The sequence below is a fragment of the Notamacropus eugenii genome, chromosome 4 (genome assembly GCF_028372415.1).
Source record: "Notamacropus eugenii isolate mMacEug1 chromosome 4, mMacEug1.pri_v2, whole genome shotgun sequence".
Taxonomy (NCBI): domain Eukaryota; kingdom Metazoa; phylum Chordata; class Mammalia; order Diprotodontia; family Macropodidae; genus Notamacropus; species Notamacropus eugenii.
In genome coordinates, this window is record NC_092875.1 from 328,064,183 (window position 1) to 328,085,621 (window position 21,439).

Genomic DNA, 21,439 nt, shown 5'->3' on the forward strand with positions numbered 1-21,439 from the left:
GGTCCCACAATCCTTGGGGTTTGGCCCCAAAGCAGAACCTAAGGCTTCGTCTTTAATGCTCTCCCTCCCTCTCTCTCTCTCTCTCTCTCTTTCCCTCTTTCCCTCTCTTTCAACATTTTTATTTAACATTTTGAGTTCCAAATTCTGTCCCTCCATCCTTTCCCTCCCCTTTCCCTGAGATGATAAGCAATCAGATATAGGTTATATGTGTGCAATTGTGTAAAATATTTCCGTATTAGCCATTTAATGTTATTTCTACTAATAAAGTCATGTCAGTTTCTAATGTTGAACCGTTTGACACTTCCAAGTTCGTTGGCATCAAGAACTTCCATTTCTGTGTCTTCAGTAGTCTCATCTGTACCACCTGCAGGAGCAGTGTCCAGGTTACTCCTCCACAGGGATTGCTTCCCAAGATGAAGATGTCCTTATGATCTCATATCTGAAAAGAAAGTTGGCAGAAGTTACAGAAGAAGCATGGCTAAGTATTCCTCAAATTGGTGACACTAGAAACAAATGCCAGTAGAATCCATGATATAAGAAGTCCCTGTTCCTGACAGTTTCTTTGCTAAATATTTATAGGCTGGAGAGAACCACACTTCAGTGGATCCCTGACAAATACAATTTGGAGGTCTTAATGTATCCTATCCAGAGGGATTAAATATTCCATACCCAAGTGGAATGACATGTGGACTAATTACACCTGGAATAGATAAATTATGGATATGTGATTAAGTCAGGTGTCTGATTTGGTGAATGAACAGACTGTGGTGGGTCCCAAGGGTTATCTCACATATTTAAACTCTATGATTCCCACACATGGAGATGTCAATGATATTTTAAAAGCCCATTTACTCAAGTCTGTGAGAGAGACATATTCTTATCATCCTTCAGCATGTATTGTTTCAGCCACTTGGAACAAGTCACCAGAAAACTTGGCTTGAAACCTCATTATGAAAGGAACAGAAATGTGTCCCAAGAGTGAAGACATGTGGTTAGAAGCAGTTCATCCACAGTCAAGTGATATAGACAAGGCCATGTTGCTCAAGCTGTTTTTCACCTCTCAGATTTATACCAGAGCATCTAGAAACAGATATTTGAACAAAGAAGCAAGTTCTTGAGGAAGACCTTGAACATGTTCCAGTTCTCTTGTGGAAGGCAGTTGTGGAGTTGAAGAGTCAGAAGATGCTAGAATAATATTAAACCAAGCTATGGAATGCTGCCCCACTAGTGTGGAGTTGTGGCCTGCTTTGAAGAGGATAGGGACCTATGAAAATGTCTGCAAGGTTTTAAACAAAGTATGTGAGAACATTCCCATAGGTTGGCACATCTGGATTATGGCAGCTAAATTAGAAAAAGCCAAGGGAAATACTCAGATGGTGGAGAAAGTCATTGACAAAGCTATCTTGTCACTTAGAGCAAATGGTGTAGAGATAAGCAGAGAGCAGTGGATCCAGGATGCTTAGGAGTGTGCTAAAGCTGGGAGTGTGACCTCCTGCCAGGCTGTTATGTATGCAATCATTGGAATTGGGATTGAGGTAAAAGATAGAACACATTCCTATTTATAGGATGTAGATAGTTGCATTGCCCCAATGCACTAGAGTGTGTTTAAATTATTTATGCCTGTACCCTATAAGTTTTCTCTAGCAAGAAGAGTATGGTTGTGAGCTGCCCACTTTGAGAAGAACTGTGGGACCAGGGAATCCCTTGAAGCACTCCTACAGAGAGTGGTGGCCCACTACCTGAAGAATGAGGTGCTATGGGTTCTGGGTATCAAGTCCAAGTGGTTGGCGAGAGATGTGCCTGCCTCAAGAAGCATCTTAGCCTTGGCTTTTCAGGCCAGCCCCAACTGTGAAGAGATTTGGTTGACTATTGTCAACCAAATTTAAGAGATTTTAAGATTTTTAATTTAAGATTTTAAATTAAGAAATTTAAGAGAACAATGAATATAAGTGGGCAAGGAGGTTGTTGGCCAAGGCTTGGAGCAGCGCTCTCACTACAAAGGTGGTCATGAAATCTGTGAAGTTTGAATGGGTGCTGGGGAACATTGCAGCTGGCTAGGATCTCTGTGAAGAAATCTCAAAGCACTTTGAAGATTTCCCCAAACTGTAGAGGGTGCAAGAGCAGATTGCAGAGCAGTAGGAGCTGACTGAAAAAGCCCAGGAAATCTATAAGCAGGGGTAGGAGAAGTTGGACAGCTAACCAGAACAAGAACCATTTTGGAAAACTCTCATTTGCAGAATCCAAAGAACCTGATTTGTGGTTAGAATCCATGAGATTAGAATACAGAGCTAGACTGAAGAATATCACCCATACATGCATGGCAGAGGAACTGCAGGAATGTCCCAGCTCAGGCATCCTGTGGTCAGAAGCAATTTTCCTTGAAGCAAGATCTCAGAGGAAGACCAAGAGGGCACATGCCCTGAAGAAATGTAAACATGACCCCCATGTGCTGTTAGTGGTGGCAACACTGTTCTGGAGTGAACTGAAGATCATCAAGACCAGTAAAGTTTGATTCAAACCTGGGGGATGCCTGGGATTTTTCCTACAAATATGAATTTCAACATGGTACAGAGGAGCAGTAGGAAAAGGTCAGGAAGCACTGTGAGGATGTGGAGCCCCACCTCAGGGAGCTGTGGTGTGAAGTGTCCAAGGACATTGAGAATGGGCTGAAAAATATTAGGGAGATCCTTGTTCTTGTAACAGTCAAGATTAAAAACACCTTCTAGCTGGTGGTCTCTCCATTCCTGTCCCCATCCCTAGAGGAAGTAGCCTTGCCTTGCTATCCAAGGTGCAGAAAGAGGGAGGTAAAGGCCTCCTTTAGTTGTGCTGCAGATGCTTTAAAGGGGAATTGTGCATGCCATTAGGAATGGATTTTGAGACACTAAGACTTTGAGTGCCGATGCGCTAGGCAAGCGATAATCTCTTTAAGATGGTTGGTTTGCTCTTTAAATTTGATGAAATCTTAAAAAAAAATTATAAGCTACAGATGAATCACTAATTTGTACCTGTGGAGAGTTCCCATACTGGAAGTTCCCTGTAATAGTGAAATCACAGTTCCAGATCCCTCAATTCAATGTGTACGTGTATGGGAATTCTCTTGATCTATCTAGATCACAATCCATTGCTCACCCATACTTTGCAGTCTGCTCCATCTAGCCAGACGCCTGTGATTTTCATGGAACACAAGAAACATGATGAGGGTTGAAAACAATCTTTCCATCACAGCTTCACTCAGCCTCTTTGGAGTTTGTTAAATGACAACTTGGGAAATGGCTTACTTTGACTGCAGTTTTGATAGAGCCAGAAAATTCCATGTTCAGAAAAGACTTAAACAAAGACTCAGAGAAGAAGAGTTGGTTCAGAAGAGAGACTTAAAATACACAAAGGCTTTCCCTAGCTAGCTAGCTCATCTGAGAAGGACTGCCTAGGGCTAAGGGTTTTCCAGAACACTCTATAGCCAAGAATGTTTCAGTAGAGACTAACAGATGGAAGCCAAGAACATTAGAGGTACCCAGTGGTAGAAGCACAGAACAATGAAGACCATCTAGCAGAGAGCAGTGTGGTGGAGAAAGTTGTTGTTGTTCAGTTGTTTTACAGTTGTGTCCTACTCTCCATGACCTCCTTTTGAAGTTTTCTTGGCAGAGATACTGAAGTAGTTTGTCATTTCCTTCTCCAGCTCATTTTACAGATGAGGAAACTGAGGCAAACAGAATTAAGTGACTTACCTTGGGCCATACAGCTAGACCAGGAAGATTCATCTCTAGGACTTCAGGTCCAGCACTCTATCCACTGTGTGACCTAGATACTCCATGTAGTAGAGAAAATAGGGTATAAAGGACTCAGGCTCTATAGGGAAAGCAGCCTGTTCAGTGATTTCACCAGAGGACGTTGGAAGCTCTGTAATGCCAGAGATACGTATTACCCTCTGAGTGTGTGTCCTGCCATGTATGTTGCCTTGATCACAAGGACTCCATGAATGTTCCAACTTAATGGTATGATCATTTGTGGGAGAGTCTATCCTGGGACATATGAGGCAAACTTTTTTTGTCAATTGTCTTACTATACTATTTGATTTGAATGATTATGTCCTCAGGTTGCCTGGTAAAAGAAACTCATTAGTGACAGCTTATGAATTACAGTTTTATTGGAAAGCTGACCAGCACCCACAATGTGCTTCAAAAATGGTCTAGTGTGAAGGTGGGGATCATGTGCAAAAAGGAGCCTTGGGTGCTGTACAGAGTCTTAGAGAGTTGCTTGAGGGTCTTAGAAGTTAAGTGATGTCCTCATGGTCACAAGGATGGTAGTAGAAGCAGAATTTGAACCAAAGTCTTCAGATCCTGTTCCTTAGCCATTATGTCCCACTGTCTTGTTGTCTCTGTCTCTCTCCCCAACTCTTTTCACATAGTAAGTGGTTTTATGCCTCTTTAATGCATTTATCATATAATGTTATGTATTACAGTCATTTAGTTTTTGTGTCTCATCTCCTTTGCTACAATAAGTACTTAGTAAATACTTTTGAATGAGTGCTCTCCCTTTCTCTCCTTCTCCCTTTCCTTCTCTCAAATAAGTGTCTGACTGAATTGTGACTGTACCTATTTATTAGTATAAGCTCACATAGAAATGTAATACAAATGATAGAAATAACACGCTCTTCTGGAACAAAGATAAACATATATACATGTTGTCAGAATAATACTCATTGTATAACAGGAAACAAGAAAATTAACACCATAATAGCTTGTCCTATTACAGTGCTTTCAAATGAGTATACTTATAATTACGTGAAATCACTTCATGAAAAGAACAGAAATTTAATCACCATTGATCCACTCTGAGCATGAGCCATATGTGGATCATTTTTATTGTTGCATGTTTACTCATAATTGGAACATCGATTTCAGAACCTGTGCAACATTTTATCTTTGTCAATTCAAACACTGAAAATGTCTTTTTTTCCCATAGGAATGTATACATATTTATAATGACTTACTAGAAGGAAGGGTCTTTTCTTTGTATGCCTTGCACATAGAACATAGCATATAATAAATGCTTGTTGAACTGAATTGGGGTTGCAAACTGAAGAAATGAGAAAGCTTTGATCACAAGGGCCTTCATATGAGAAAAACTGGTCTATTTTCCTAAGAGGAAAAATAGCTATCATCTATGATGGCCTCCTTGAGCCATTGAATAGAAGGTAAGTTTCTTGAGAGCAAAGACTGCCTTAGTATCTCCTAACTCCTTGTGTACTGCCTGGCACATTGTAGATACTTAACAATGCTTATTAATTGACTGATTACTTCTTTGGGACCAGTCCATCACTTCAGTGAGTTTAAATATAGACTTTACATCAGAAATCGTAAGTAAAAAGCACTGTTTTCTAAAAGTTCCAAAATGACAGATTAGTATTTTAGCCAAACTGTCATTCCATTTTGAGCATGTATTTCTGTGGCATGTACAAACTGTGCTTTAATGATCAATAAGGGTAAAAACACTACCACATTTCCTTGCAGTATCTTCTAGACCAGGGGTGGGGAACCTGTGGCCTCGAGACCACATGTGACCCTCTTGGTCCTCAAATGTGTCCCTCTGAGTGAATCCAACTTCACAGAACAAGCCCCCTTAACAAAAGAATTTATTCTGTAAAACTTGGACTCAGTCCAAAGATCAGACCCAAGGACCTAGAAGGCCACATGCTCCCCATTCCTGTTCCAGGATGTAACCAATTTGGGCCACTGCGCCAAGTGAGGATTCTCCATCTTCAACTGGACCACCATAACCTCCTAAAATTTCTTCCGTAGTGATGAGAGCTAGACTAAGCAGTAGTCTGGTGTCTGCTGTTGTAGTGTTTTTTGGCAAAGCAGCATTATACTTTGTGTCTTCCAGCTGCTACCTGAGACCCTCTTGTGTTGAAAAAGTGACAGTATCCTGAAGGAAGAGGATATATCCACTGTTTTCAGTATTCCTAGGTTTTCTGTCTCTGGCTAGCCAAGTTGTCAATCAGTATCAAGCCAGCCAGCAAAAATATAATTAACCAGTTTAAATGGTCATTGAATGGCTTGATGCTGGCAGACAACTCAGTCAACCAGTCACACTGATTAAAAGAGCAAAGAATATTCTAGCATATAGACCTGAATGTCATAGAAGTCATTATCTACATTTTTTTGGGATTTTAAACTCCTTTGGTTTCTGAAAGCACAATAGTATCATTCTACATAAATTAATGAGGTAAAGTTTTTAATATAAAGGTTATTGCATTAATTTAATAGACTATTAATTCAACAAGTAACATCAATAAGCAATTTTTATGCCCAATGGAGAAAGCCTTAGTCTTTGAAAATATACAAAAAAAATCAAATATGAAAAATGTGACTGTAAATTGCCAAAGGATTAGCAACCAATTTCCTTTTACTCATATTCATGGAGTATTCAAGATAATTTTTATTAATTTAAATTGGCTCTGACAAGTATTTCAAAGGCTAGTTCAGTCAATGTGTAACTTTTCTGTAAATTTAATGAGATGGTAAAACTGGGAAAGAGGTTCATTCATTTTATTCTTTTCAAAATAACTATTCTCAGCAGAAGGTGTTTTTGAAGTCATTGCTAGACCTCAACAAGAGTGACAATGCAGGACAGGTATTAATCATATCCTGTCTCCTTCCTCCTCTGCCATCAATCCTGAGGGGGAAAACAATCCAACCCAAGGCCAAGGAATCCTGTAATAGAACCGTGGACAGAAACTTTACCTCACTTTTTATAATTACATGGAGACTCTTTAGCTGTGGTGACCATTCACCTGGCCATCCTCAACAATGTTAGACTTCATAGTGTAGCCAGCCTTGAATGTTTTAAGCATGCTCCTTTCTATTTGAGATGACTTTTGGGTCAGATGCTGCTTTGGGCTCTATTGACTAAAGGCCAGTTAGGCATAGCACTTAATGTTTAATACTGTTAATATATTTTATGCATCTGCTAATTACAACCATCCTATCACACATAGGAGAAAGCATAGTACAGTAGCCTCTGTACTTACAGCCTCTTCTCTTTCAGTGAGTGGAGGGCTTTTAAAGCCTAGGACCTACATTTTTTCATTCTCCAACTCTCCTCCAAATCAAGTATTTACAAATCCATAGCCCCTTGCTCCCTGTCAGAGTATAGGCCTACTGGATTTTGAGTTGAAAGGGAACATAGAGGTCATATATTCCAACTTTCTAAATTTACACATGAGGAAACAGAGACCCAGAGAAATATAGTGACTTACTGGGGCATGTTACCTGCTGTCTTAGATGAGCCTAAATCAAAGGCATCTTATTGACCTCTAATAGAAAGCAACAAACAGGTGAAAAGGATGGATTTTTTTCAAGAACAAAGTAGTAATTGCTGTATGATTAGTCTGAAAGATTCTACTACAGTAGAAGATATTAATTCACAGATACTGCAAGTCAATGGTGTCATCTGGGTTTAAAGTCAGAGGGTTGGCTTTGACTTGGTCTTTGCATTACAAAGGACTTTCTGCTAGCTTTTTCTTTGCTGTCAGGTAGAAGGTGCGGTTCTCTTCACAGTAAGTCACTCTGTTGAGCGGCAGTTTGTAGATTGAGCGATTTTTCGTTGTCACTAAGAGGAAGACGAGTGTGGCCAAGCAGAAGGGCCAGGTACACGGTGACAACCCAAACTACAAAAGAGGGAACAGGAAACAGAGGTAGTGTGAGTCCTCTTGGGATGCTGAGATGGGATCAGAGCTTGAGAGCTGGAAGCCTCCTCAGAGACAATGTTGTCCAACCCCCTCATATTACCAGTAAATAAATGGAGATAAAATAGCCTCAGGGAGGTCAAATGACTTGCCTAAGATGACCCGGATAGTAAGCATCTGTGGTGGGATCTGAACCCAGGGCCTTTGACTCCAGCTTTAGAACTTGAGCATATATTGCACTTGGTTCAACCCTCTCCCCAGTCCTGTTCCCTCCCTCACCATACTCGAGAAACTCCAGTGGTTCCCTATTGCCTCTATTCCCTATGGCCTCTAAGATAAAATATACACTCATCTATTTAGCATTTACTTTTTAGGCTTATTGTACATTGAAACCCTTCAAGAATTGTATTTTGCAGCCAAACTGGCCTTCTTGCTTTTCTCCATACACAATATTCTGTCTCCTGGACTCTCCTGGGTTAGTGGGGGATCTTAGCACAGAAGGGCACACACACTTGGAATTCATTCTCTCTTTACCCCTCACCCTTAAAATCCTGAGCTTCCATCAAAATTGAACTCAAGTGCCAACTCCTATAGGTTTTATTGTTGTTTAATTGATTAGTCATGTCCAACTCTGTGACCCCATTTTAAGGTTTTCTTGGCAAAGATACTGCAATAGTTTGCCATTTCTTTCTCCGGCTCATTTTACAGAGGAGGAAACTAAGGCAAATAAAGTTAAGTAACTTGCTCAGGGTCACACAGCTATTGTAATTGTCTGAGGCCAGATTTGAACTCAGGAAGATGAGTCTTCCTGACCCCAGTTCCCATGCTCTGTGCACTATGGTGCAGCCTAGCTGGCCTTAAACTCCTAGAGGAGGCCTTTTCTAATCCCTATTTGCTAGTATCCTTCTCCTACTTCCCTCAGCAAATATTACTTTGCATTAACTTTATATCAGTTTTGTATTGAGAAGTGACATAGCCTAATATATAAAGAGCTAGTCTTGCAGTCAGAAAGATAGAGGTTCAAATCCTACCTCCTACTCAAATTGTGCGTGTTACCCTGGGCAAGTCACTTAACCTCCCAATGCTTCTGACAGCTCTCCAAGATTCTAAATTGGAGAGCAGGTGGCCAATCCACTTTCCTAGTGAGGGACCCCTTATGCCAGTGAAATGACAGACCTCCTAAAAAATGTATTTATCATAACCAGATCCCTTTCCTATCTTTCCTATCACATAAGTTTTCTTATGCCTTAGTGCTCTGTATAAACTCTGTACTCTGTGATGCTGACCTTCATGGTGTTCCTTGAACAAGACACTGCATCTCCTGATTCTGTGCATCTTCACTGGCTCTCCTCCATGCCTGGAACTCTCTTTCACCTCAGCTCTGTCTCCTGGATTCCCTGGCTCCCTCTAAATCTTGGCTAAAGTCCAACCTTCTGTAAGAAACCTGTCTACTTTCTCCTAAATCTTAGTGCCTTCCCTCTTAGTTTACTCTCCACTTATCCTGTGTGTGTATATGCATGTGTTGGCATACTCAAAACCATGCATTTATACATACACAGGATAAATTGAGAGTATATACTCACACATATACACATATACATACACAGGATAAATTGAGAGTGTATACACATATACATACACAGGTGTAATATAAATTAGAGAGTTAAAGATCTTCCCCACCCATTGATGGGCCTGCTCATTAAGGGAAGTTTGATAAGAGAAGGCCCACACCTTTTGTTAATTTCCAATGAGGCACTGGTTCTCAAGGGTTGTGATGCCCTCTGGATCTGAAAAGTGTATAAATACTCTGAGGTGAGGTTTTACTTTGGGGCTTACTCACTGGAAGGGTTTGTTTGGCCAGATGAGATTCTGGGCAGCCATTTAGGAGCCCCCTGGCTTTGAAAACCCAGATGTTGGTGCTTCTCTCTCTGGTAACTCTCTCTCTTTCTCTCTCTCTCTCTCTCTCTTTATATATATATGTATATATATATATATATATATATGTATATGTATATGTATAGGTCAGACAGTTGGATCTGTCTGTTGAGCTATTATGATCAAACAGTTGGAAACCCTGTCTGTTGATTTTGATTTCTCTGTATTTTCTCTGAAGTTCAGGGTGCTGACTTTTTCCCTTGAACTAAGTGAATGTGCTTGATTAAAGTTATTGTTGACTCCTCAAAAATTGCTTTCCTTTTAGAAAAACAGATATGAGCCTGTACAGCAGGCCCTCCAATGTATGTTGGGGTTCTTGCTGTTACAATAGGTTAAATGGAGAGTATACACACACATATATATACACAGGATAAATTGAGAGTCTTATGTGTATATATATATATATATATATACACACACACACACACACACACACACACACACACACACACAGGATAAATTGCGACTATACACACATATACACATACATAGAATAATTTGAGAGTGTGAATATGTACATATATGTGTATCCACACACATATATGTGTACTTACACACACATATGTATGTATATATACACACACACATACACCCATATATAAAAATTTGTCCATAGTAGTTTGCATATGATCTCTCCCCTGTTAGACCTTGAATTCCTTGAGAGCAGAGACTTTTCCTTTGTATTTCCAATGTTTAGCATGATGCCCAGCAAATAGCAGGCTCTTAATAAATGCTTATTGGCTGATATATTGTTCTTGTCCAGCAGCAGGTAAGTAAAGTCCTTGAGGGCAGGGACTTTTTTCCCCCTTTCTGGTTCTCTACTACCTTATACAGCTCTTGGCACACAGTAGATATTTAACCTTTTTAAAAAAATAATTATACACAGTGTTCTATAAACACCTTAGGGAGCTGCAAAGGAGAGTAATTAAAGTGAGGTTCAGAGAGGGAATGTGTTATGGAAGTGGTAGGATCAGGAAAGATGTGGAAGAGTGCAGCTGCAAAAGGAAGGGCAAGGAGGGCATTCCAGACACAGGCAACCATATAATCAGACATAGAATTGGTTTTGTTGAAAGTACGTTGCTTATTTAATGATTAAGCCAAATCTGTGCTTATTAAATGTTTTATTGATCAACTGACTGATTAAAACAAAAGTCTGGAAGACTGAGAAGTAATTTTTTAAAAAGGAGGCATTAATCTGAGGGGTTTGGATGACTGATTTTTTTTTTCATTTTGCCCTTGTCCCCTGAGTCCCAAAGACTACCATCTTGGTGTGTCCAAACTTGGTGTGTCCAATACATGGAGATTAGCTTTTGAGATCTCACATTTTGCCTATCTAACTAGGAGATGGATTTATGGCTTCTAACAGACAACCTGAAAAACAGCATACATCACCAGCTTTATACCAATGACTTATGTTTTCAACAGACCAGATGACATAGTGGACCAAAGTTTACTATGATGCTGGGCAAAATCAAACTCCCTTGGATTGATACAAACTAGTCTAGAAAAGCTCCAAAGGAGTTTACAGTACTCATTCTAACAAAATAGGAAAATCCAGATAAAGGTATACTTACCACAGCCATCATGTTTGTTAATGCTATGGTCAGGTAAGCAGTAAACAGAGCTACAAAGGAAATTAAAAAAAAGTGTTGGAGGAAACACGGCTGTTTTCTGAAACCCCAAAGTGTAATCAGAATTATCTTTCCTTTTTGAGATTCCTTTATCACTTAAATACCTTTTTTGGTTTTGGTTTTTAATAGAATTGTACATCTAGAAGGGAATGTGGAAATAATCTGCTCTACTCAGACTTTTTGTAAATAATGAAAATTAAGCCTAGAGAAATGAGGTGACTGAAAGCTCTACCATCGGTTCTCATTATCACTCACCTAGACTGTAATAATAGTCTCTTCATAGGTCTTCCCACTTCTTCCCTCTTTCCTCCTACAATCCATCTTTCATACTATTGCCAGACAAATTTTCTTGTACAGAAATCCATTCACATCATTCTTTGCCTCCAAAAATGTCAGTGGCTCCCTACTGCTTCTCGATCAGAGTTTAAATTAATTTTCTTCTGTGGAACTGGGATGACTTAGCCTGACCTTAAGCTACTTAACTTGATGACCACCTTGCTCCAGTAGGTACCACTGGACTATTCTTTGAGGGGGTGCTCAGTGACTAAGAGACTTCTCTTTCTTCTCCACACACACACACACACACACACACACACACACCCCTTGTTTCAGATGGGACAGTGTGAGTCACCCAGGATAAGCAGATGCTGATGATTTGTGAGTTACATAGAAGATCTTACTTTAGCTTTCCCCCAAGGTCCATGCTTCTCCTTAATTTCCTTTTAACTACTGAGGGCACCATCATTCTTACAGTTAGGGTCACAACATCAACATCTTCTTTGGCTCCTTCACTCCACAGATCTAGTCAGTTGAAAAATTTTGTCCTTTCTACTGCTACCCTTCACTACATCTTTGCCATCTGTGACTTCTTTCACCATTCCAGTTTAGGCCCTGATCATCTCTTGCCTGAACTATTGTAGTGGCCTCTCAATTAACCTCTTTTCTTCCAGGCTCAACCCTCCAATTCATCTTCCACACAGATGGCAATGAGATTTTCTTTCTTTCTTTCTTTTTGAGGTAATTGGGGTTAAATGACTTGCTCAGGGTCACACAGCTAGTGAGTTTCTGAGGCTGGATTTGAACTCACGTCTTTCTGTCTTCAGATCCAGAGGCAAGGAAGTAGTCTGGTCAAAATGCTCTAGTAATATTTGAGGAAGGAGAAATCACCTTCAGCTGAAGGTAACAGCTAAGGCTTCATGGAAAAGGCAGCAACTGAGCTAAGCCTTGAAGGAAGAGAAATATCTCAATGCCTAGAGATAAGGAGGGGATGTATCCTAGGCACATGAGTAGCCTGTATGGATACATGGGATCAAATATTATTTCATCTTTATCTCCTCCTTTTTCATTTCTATTTTACCTAATTTGTAGTCTATAATTATTAGTACTACAATACCTGTATATACTTTATAAAGAAGTAAATATACATATGATCAGGTAGGTGGCACAATAGACAGAGTATGGGGCCCAGAGTCAGGAAGACCTGAGTTCAAATCCAGCTCAGATACTTACTAGTTGTGACCTTGGGCAAGTCACTTAACCCTGTTTGCCATAGTTACCTCATCTGTAAAATGAGCTGGAGAAGGAAATGTTAAACTACTACAGTATCTTTGCCAAGAAAACCCCAAATGTGGTCATGAAGAGTCAGTCATGATTGAAATGATTGAACAACGAATATACATATAGTAGAGGTATATGATCAAAAATATTTACTCATTGGGGTAAATGATCAAGAAAATTTGGAGACCCTATAATTCTAATATTACCGGCAAGAAAACTGAGACCCAGAGAGATTAAATAGTTTGACTGATTTCACATAAGTAAGAAGTAAAAGATTTGGGATTTGAATACAGTCCTTGTGCCTTTAAATCTTCATTGTGGCCACATTGCCAAAAAAAAAATCAAGCTACAAGGAAATGCTTGGAGTCAAAAACAACATCTCTTGTTTTCCAGATTATTAAAGCCATTATGTAGAAGGATTAGACTTGTTTGGATTGGACTTGGAGGGCAGAGCTAGGAATAATGTGTGATAGAGACAGATTTTAGTTTGGTATAAGGAAAAATCTTCTCGCATGTAATTGGAAAAAATTAAGAAATTAAGAAAAAACAGAAGCTCCTTCTCACCAAAAGTGAGAGATAGGATGCCTCAGGAGATAATGGGTTCCCTATCCAGGAAAGTTTTCAAGAGAAGGATGGATGATACTTGTTAGAGATAGTCTAGAAGGGGTTCCTGCATTAAGTACAGGTTTGACTGGATGGCTTCTGAGCTTCCTTGTAACTTTGATGCTCTGAAACTGATCTCTGAAATGGGGATAATGCTAATTTACATCACAGAGCTACGGTAAAAATCGAATAACATAATAGGGATAAAGTAATATTGGATTCAAGTCCCTAAGTCTGTTACTTGATACCTATGGGAAAAGAGATTCTTTCTCAATTATCAGATTATTTAAAATTAGAGGGTTGGCAGCTATGTGGAGGAATGGATAGAGTTCCAGGTCTGGAGTCAGGAAGACTCATCTTCCTGAGTTCATATCTGACCTCAGACACTTACTAGCTGTGTGACCCTGAGAGAATCATTTAACCCTGTTTGCTTCAGTTCCTCTTCCGTAAAATGGGTGGAGAAGAAAATGGCAAACCACTCGAGTATCCTTGCCAAGAAAGCCCCAAATGGGGTCATGAAAAGTTGGATACAACTGAAAAATGACTGAACAACCACAACAAAAAATTAGAGGGTTAGATGAGGCCAGTGATCTCTGAGCACTTTGTGACCTTAAAGAACTATTATCATTAGAAGAGCAACAAGAAACTACTTGAAGATTCATCTCGCTGATCTAAAGTGGAAGCAAATACAAGAGATCGAGTGGACAGTTCCTGAGTGAGGCAGAAAAGATGGGGAGTGCACCATGTAGGTTCTTGTAGTTAATGCGCTTGGCTGCTGTGTCGTGCATGCTACCACTATTGATTTCTGAATGTGTTCATCAATAATTCTACCTTTTAAAAATTTTAGGAAACGCTTTTAGCTGTGTTAGTTAGGAAATTAGGGGAAGGGTCTCTGGGTCCCTTATTGTGGAAATGAGTCTTTCTGCCCATAACTGATGTCTCACAGTTTGGAATATGGCCATCAAGGAGGCAAGAATTCTCTTATCTCTGCTTTGCCTGTGTCTCCTTCATTCCATTGTTCTGGAATCAAAGGATCATCAGTCAAGCAAAACAAGGGACTTCTAAGGCTGTCTCACATGCTTCACAGATGAGACTTGATTACTAGAGAAGGTAAATGATTTATTCAAGGTCACACTGTCAATGTTAGAAGTAGAACCTTACTCCTGGTCTTTTGTTTGAAGGGCCAGTGCCTCTTTCATTGTGCCACAAAGGACTTGTTAACGTCAAAATTCAATTTTAGAGCCTGGTCTGTGCCAAGGCAACTATTGGAAGGGCTGGAAGACGTTTTTCCCCCCTCAGGCTTCTACTAACGAAGAGATGATATTCTTCAATTTAAGTCAGAAATTTTCATTCCCTGAGGGAATCTAGTCTGTCATCCATATTTACTAGATGTGACTCGCATATCCCTGCCTGGAAATGTTGTGCTCCTGAATTTCTGAATCTTCTAGATGTTGGACCTTGTATTTTCTTCTTTAGGGATCTGAGCAAAAAAGGTTAGGATTACAGTCCTGGCCCAAAAAGCCACTTTTACCAAAAAGCAAAAATTCTACTTCTACCTTGTTCATGGAGCCTTCCAATATAGCTCATGTTTATGTAGTTTTACAAAGCACTTTCCTCAAGTCTTATCAGTCTTAGCAGTGTCCCATAAACCAATAGACCTGCTTCCAGCTGTCATTGAGGGGAGAAATCATTGTGAAGAGGAGGCCCACCTTCCTCATCACTAGCAACAGCTGTTGTCCCACATCCATTAATAAAGAGGCCTAGGAACCCTGAAAATTGTGGCAGTCCCTAGACCACCATTTCCAGTTTAGCCCAGCCCTCACAGCCATTATCCAAGGAAGCGATTCTTGTCGAGAAACAGCCAGCCAATCAAATGCCAGTCATATATTGGGCCCAGTTAGAGCAGCAAGACACTGTGAGGGGGATCCAGCAGGCAGTGGGCAACAACCACCACCCTGACCACCATATCCCCTCAGACCCCAATGGAGAAAGCCTAGAAATCAAGAGCCCCAGCAATAGCAACATTAAATAATGACATTTTAAAAAAAGGAATTGACATCTGCTTGGCTGCTGCACCTAAAGGACAGTAAGAGTTTTCCATCTGTCTTACAGTGGAAACCTTTTATATGTGTTGTCTCTCCAATCTGTCTTACTTTTCTACTTGTATCCCCAGTGCTTAGCACAAAGTAAAGGTTTAATAAATGTATTTTTCCATTGTGTTTAACTCTTAGTGATCCCATTTGGAATTTTCTCAGCAAAGATACTGGAGTGGTTGGCCATTTCCTTCTCCAGCTCATTTTACAGATGAGGAAACTGAGGCAAACAGGTTTTAGTGAATTTAGGCCCAGTGCTCTATCCACTGCACTACCTAGAGGCCCCAAATAAATTTATTATTCTTTCATTATTTCATTTATCCTTTCAAGGTAGTACAAGCGCATTATCCATGTTTTGCAGATGAGGGAGCTGAGGTTAGGTGCCTTATTTGGCAGAGTATATGGCAGAGCTGCAACATTAACCCTCCTCTGACTCCAGAGCTTTTTCCCCAGTATTCTAAGCTGTCTGAACCCACATTGGTCCTTCCCTTTATTGAGGATCTCCTAGCAGTTTTCCAAACTAGTTTAGACCACAGTACACTTTGGTGCTTCTTGAAAATCAGCTAGTTTTTGGAGACGAACTTATTTCATAGATGAGGAAACACACCCAGAAAACTGAGATAACTTACACAGTAAATGAAGTCAGGTCATAAATCATAGGATCCTCCATTTAGAGTCAGAAGGGATCTCAGAGGTTATTGGGTCCAACTCCCTAATTTTACAGATGAGGAAATGGAGGCCTTAAGAGATCAATGAAGTGACTTGCCTAGGATCGCCAGATAGTAACTTTGTTAGAGGTGGGATCCAAAGCCAGGTCAGGTACTCTGTCTCTAAATACAGAATTCTTTAAATTTGCAGTGATGTATGATGGACACATTTTCAAGTTTTGTCTGCATTACTAACATTTTCCCCATAACTTTCTCAAGTTTAAAAATCAACAAAACAATAAATCATGCCTTGATTTGCTGATTTCCAAGGTGAAAATTTAACTCTGAAAATTTAATAATTTGGCTATCTCAAGCTAGTATATCCTCCAGCACATATCTGATATACAGGGCGGTGGGAAGGGAGTGGGGGAGGTGGAAATGGGATGAGAGGACATGAAATCCCCAGGACAAAGGAGCACTGAGACGTTTTTGAGCAAGACAAAATAAACTGATCATTTTTAAAAAAAAGATTGCCACACATAATAGATATTTTTGATAAGATAAAATTTCTTAGTTGTTATTTTAGAGTGGAAAGTATAGTTAGCTTAGAAACATTCTTACTGAGAACCTGTTTGCATCACTAAGACCTTCAAGGCTTTTCAGAACCTGTCTGGAATACACTCTTCTAACAGTTTGTCTGTCATGCTGGCAACTGATCCTAACTAGGAACACTCTCTGGTGCTGTTGCTTGATTATTTTTAGGTGCCTTTGGTTTCTCTCCAGTAAGACTGAAAGTTCCTTGAGGTCGGGGTTGAACACAAACTAGCTGCTCCCTTGTGAGTTTCATTGCTTCCTTAGTTAAGATTGACCCTGAAGGCAAGCAAAACAGCCAAACTAGGTGCAATCAAAAGTTGGATTTATACAGCGGATAGAGTGCCCATCCTGGAGTCAGGAATTCTCATCTCCCTGAGTTCAAATCTGACTTCAATTACTTACTAGCTGTATGACCCTGGGCAAGTCAGTTAACCCTGCTTGCCTCAGTTTCCTCATCTGTAAAATGAGCTGGAAAAGAAAATGGCAAACCACTCCAGTATCTCTGCCAAGAAACCCCCAATGGGGTCAAAAAGAGTTGAACAGTAATGAATACAACTGAACAACAGAAACTCCCAAATGGCTGGAGCTACAGTCCTAAGGCAGGGACCATTTAGAGCCAACCAGGGTTTCTGCTGTTCATGGACATTGTCCCTTCCAACAGTCTAAGATGGGCAAGGATCACGCTAATGCAAGCAGATGAAAATCACCACTTTGATAAACCAGCCAATAAAAGATATCATACATGTTCACATTTTGCATTGACAACACCAATAAAAATTAATTACTTAATTATGACAGTTCGTATTTAAAAGTTGACATGAAACAGATAGCACTTGGGGGCTTTTGTCTAATCAGGAGTGGGGAACCTGGGGCCTTGAGGTCACATATTGCCTTCTAGGTCCTTGAGAGTGGCCTTTTGACTGAGTCTAGGTTTTAAAGCACAAATCCTTTCAGTAAGGGGATTTGTTCAATGAAGTTTGGATTCAGTGAAAGAGCCCCATTCAAGGACCCAAGGGCACTTAAGGACATAGAGGGCCATATGTGGCCTTGAGGCTGCAGGTTCTCCACCCCTAATCTAAGCTGTCCCAAGTGACCTTACCAGATGAAGGCAAGGAATAATTCTGTGTTAAGTCTTGGTTATACATTTACTTGCTTGACTTGAAATGGCAAGTCATTTTGAGATCACTGTGAAATGAGCACTGTGAAACTGGATGCAACATCTTACTTGCCAAGAATGTACTTTACCTCAAAGCCCTGTGTAAACAACCTTTGCTATACCTCCCACCTGTGACATGACAATACCTTAACCTTGTCCCTCCTGGTTAGAGCATCTCTCTTCTTGACCTTTGAAGGTTTGCTAAGGGTTTCCTCACCCCTAGGCTAGCATGCTCTCACCCCTCCAAAAAGGATCTCTCTTCTTCAGGATTTAGACATATCCACTGCTCCCAGAGCTCTTTCCTGATTGATGCTGAATTGCAAACTTTCCCTCCTAATCTCAAATGCTCTGATCACTCCATGCTTTTCCATGACACTAGACATCCACACACACTTTAACATTGCTTGAAGGATTTGTGATGTTGTGGATATGTGCACTGCTTAGTAATGAGGCTCATAATATTAGCTGGCATTTATACAGTATTTAAAAATTTTAAAAAGACTTTATCTACATTGTCTCATCTGGTTCTCACAACAATCTTGTGCTGATATTGTGTTTGTGTTCACGAGTGTGCATGTATGTTTGTACACTAATATTATCCCTATTTTACTGATGGGAAAATGAATCTCTCAGAGCTTAAGTGGCACATAGCTTATACTTTCATCAATGCATGCCTTAGGATACTGTTTCCTTAGCTGTTATTAAAAAATATTTGTCACCTGGTGGCCACCTTTCTCGGGATGGAACTCTTAGAACTTATCTGGGTTAGTCCTTGTAATATAGCATTCAGTCCAACCTCAGGTCCCTATTCAAATCCTTTCCAGTTGGGCAGGACCTTCCAGAGCTCACCATCCTCATAGGTTTGGAGAATACAGGGCTTATGACTTCTGGCTAAGATGATAGTGGATAGGACTGATGGGAAGCAGAATCTTCCACAAACACCCCAGCAAGGCACTAATCTCATCCTGTGCAACACAACCATTCTAGATGAACCCACTGTGGACAATTTATAGAGGACATGGGTAAAGATGTAAATGGACTATCCAACTATTGGCCCACATTCTTATCCTATTTCTTTCTGATAATATATTTCATCTGTTTGAGGTGCACAATTATTCATTGGTAGTACGCTATATTTATACCAATCAAGCATCTCTCAGTTGTCCTGTATGTGACCTGTAACTTTGATCCTTGAGACTGACATTTCAGAATGAATAGTCTTATAGTATAACCAAGTTTTGCTTTTGTTTTTAAGATGTGCCCGTGTTTCAGGGAGCAAGTTGGTTTCATTAAAGGGACTAGGCAGTTTCCACATTGGTAATCCAGTCTACTCTCTTCCTCCTATCCAATTCTGGGTCCAGTTTGTCATCTGTGTACAGCGCCTATCCAAGATCTATGCAGCAATGGGCTAGCTCAGTGGCTGGCCATACAGAACGCACCTCATGGTATTGACAATAGGAATTCTTCATCTGTTTGGTTTTTTTCTCTGTGTGGATAGTTGGAACAAACTCTGAAGTAATCATGAATTTCATCTTGGAAGCTCTTTCATGGGCCAGGGTTTGATCTAATCTGCACAATGTCATTTGCAAATAAAAGCATTAGAGTTACTTTACAATCTATAGGAAATTCTTCTTTCATTTGGATTCTGTGCTGCCAAATCCTCCTAAATGGGGGCAAATGCCTTTGGTGAGCATAGGTCTCTTTGTTCTATAGCTTACTTGAAATTACTAATCAGAAGGTCATCAACATCATTTCTGATATCATGTCTTTTGAGGAATCTTTTATGAGTTTAACTCTTACAGGGGAGACACTTTGTTGGGAGTTTAATCTTTGAAGTGACCCTCTATAGGATCAAATGCTATTTCTCTAGCCAATATGCCAATCAGTACCATGAGATACGGTATTCTCTAAACCTCTTATTGATTGTGTGACTGTAAAAATGTGACTTGCTTTGGAATATGATTTGTTAACTGTGTTTCCTTTGCATAACTTAATTTACAACATCCTTGAGATATATGTGTGTAATATAAATGTATATTATTCTCACAAAGATTTTATAAAGATGGGAAAATTGACATATGGATGAGTAGTTACTGATTTTTTTCCTGATAGCTTTGTTTGGGGAACTAATGACATCTGAGATTTTTCCAAACATTTGGTATTTTGCCTTCTTTCAAGTATCTTGAGAGTCAATGTCTCACTGTCTTCACATTTGTGTCATGTCTGGAAGAGATCTTGTCTGTGTCTATTTGGTCCCATCTAACTGCTTTTACCAATGCCATTTCTATACCCATTAGAGTTGTGATATTAGAGTTCAGTTCCATTGTTATTGAAGAAAACACTTTGTTATAAAAGTCTTAACAGATCTTTGCTTCCAAAATAAACAAATAGTGCCTGCAGGAGAATAAAGTACTTCATGGATGTTAGGGAAAAAGTTAGCTTTTTTAGACCCTCAGTTAATGTCCTAATGTCCTGGAGCCATAGTCTGCCTGTGTGGAAGGAGGCAGTGTGGTGTCCCAGAAAGAACACTGGCAGAGAAATCAGGAGATACAAGTTGAAGGCTCAGTTGCATCAATAAGGATCTCTGTGACCTGGAGCAATAAACTTCACCCATAAATGAGTTGACAAGGTCCCCCTCATCCCTAACACAGTTTTGATTAGACAATTAATGCATTTCTCAAAGTTTGCAGCCTAATCAGTTAATACACCTAATGAGGTATTTAGCTTAAAAGAATTTGCTGTTGATTTCTTTGGCCTGAAACATTCTCCTGGTGATGACAATAATCTAGATCTTTTTATGGCTGAGGAAACTGAGGTCTAGGAAGTTAAGAAACTTACCTAAAGTCATGCATATCCTGAATTTCAAGAATATTAGACTAAAGGACAACTTATATTCATTTTTCCCTGAGTCATAATAACAACAGTAACTGCAGCTTAGATCTGAATAGTGCTTAGTACTATTAAATCGTTTCATCATTATGATCTCATATTATATTCAAAACAATCTGGTGAGGTAGATGGGGACTAGGCCTGATTAGTCTCATTTGACAGAGGAAGAAATTAAGGTCAAGTGACTTTCTCAGTGCATACAGATCCTAGGCAGAAAGAGTCATAGCCTTGATTCATTTGGGATGCTCTCGGTTTTATTTACTCAGTCCCTTCTGTTTAGAGAAACAGAGTGAATGCCATCAGACAATGTCTTAGAGATAGTCCAGATGCCCCTCCATCACCCTAAAACTCACTTATACCCTACCCTATCTTCTTCTGAATTTTTAATGGATTCTGTCTCTGTCTCCCTGCTCCACCCTCCACATCTTGCCATTTTCCTTAGGACAACTAAGACAGAGGTTGAATTTTTCAAAAGGACTTTGCCAGCTGCCAAGACAAAGTTGGTAGAACAAATAAATTTACAGGATCTTAAGTTGTTGAGTCACAGAGCATAGGAGAATCTTAGCCCTAATTGACCAGTGCTGCTTCCTGAGCTAAGTAGCTGCATTTTTCTTCCAGTAATCCCTGGGTCTCTTGTCCTGCTGCAT

The 21,439-nt window shown here is 39.9% G+C and overlaps 1 protein-coding gene and 1 pseudogene across 6 annotated transcripts in view; one reads left to right on the top strand and one right to left on the bottom strand.

Annotated features, from left to right (window-relative positions):
• The first annotated feature begins 333 nt into the window (after positions 1 to 333).
• LOC140498460 (pre-mRNA-processing factor 6-like) lies at positions 334 to 2,726 on the top strand (annotated as a pseudogene).
• A 1,393-nt stretch (positions 2,727 to 4,119) lies between these two features.
• SLC14A1 (solute carrier family 14 member 1 (Kidd blood group)) overlaps positions 4,120 to 21,439 on the bottom strand; it is a 103,382-nt gene continuing 86,062 nt past the window's right edge. For 5 of the 6 annotated variants that reach the window (XM_072605247.1, XM_072605248.1, XM_072605251.1 and 2 more), the window contains 2 exons: positions 11,197 to 11,246; positions 4,120 to 7,669 (listed from right to left, as the gene is read on the bottom strand). In XM_072605247.1, the coding sequence (XP_072461348.1) occupies positions 7,496 to 7,669; positions 11,197 to 11,246 (224 nt within the window). In that variant the 3' untranslated portion in view covers positions 4,120 to 7,495. The remainder of the gene's footprint in view (positions 7,670 to 11,196; positions 11,247 to 21,439) is intronic. The other variant, XM_072605249.1, reaches the window with a different exon arrangement.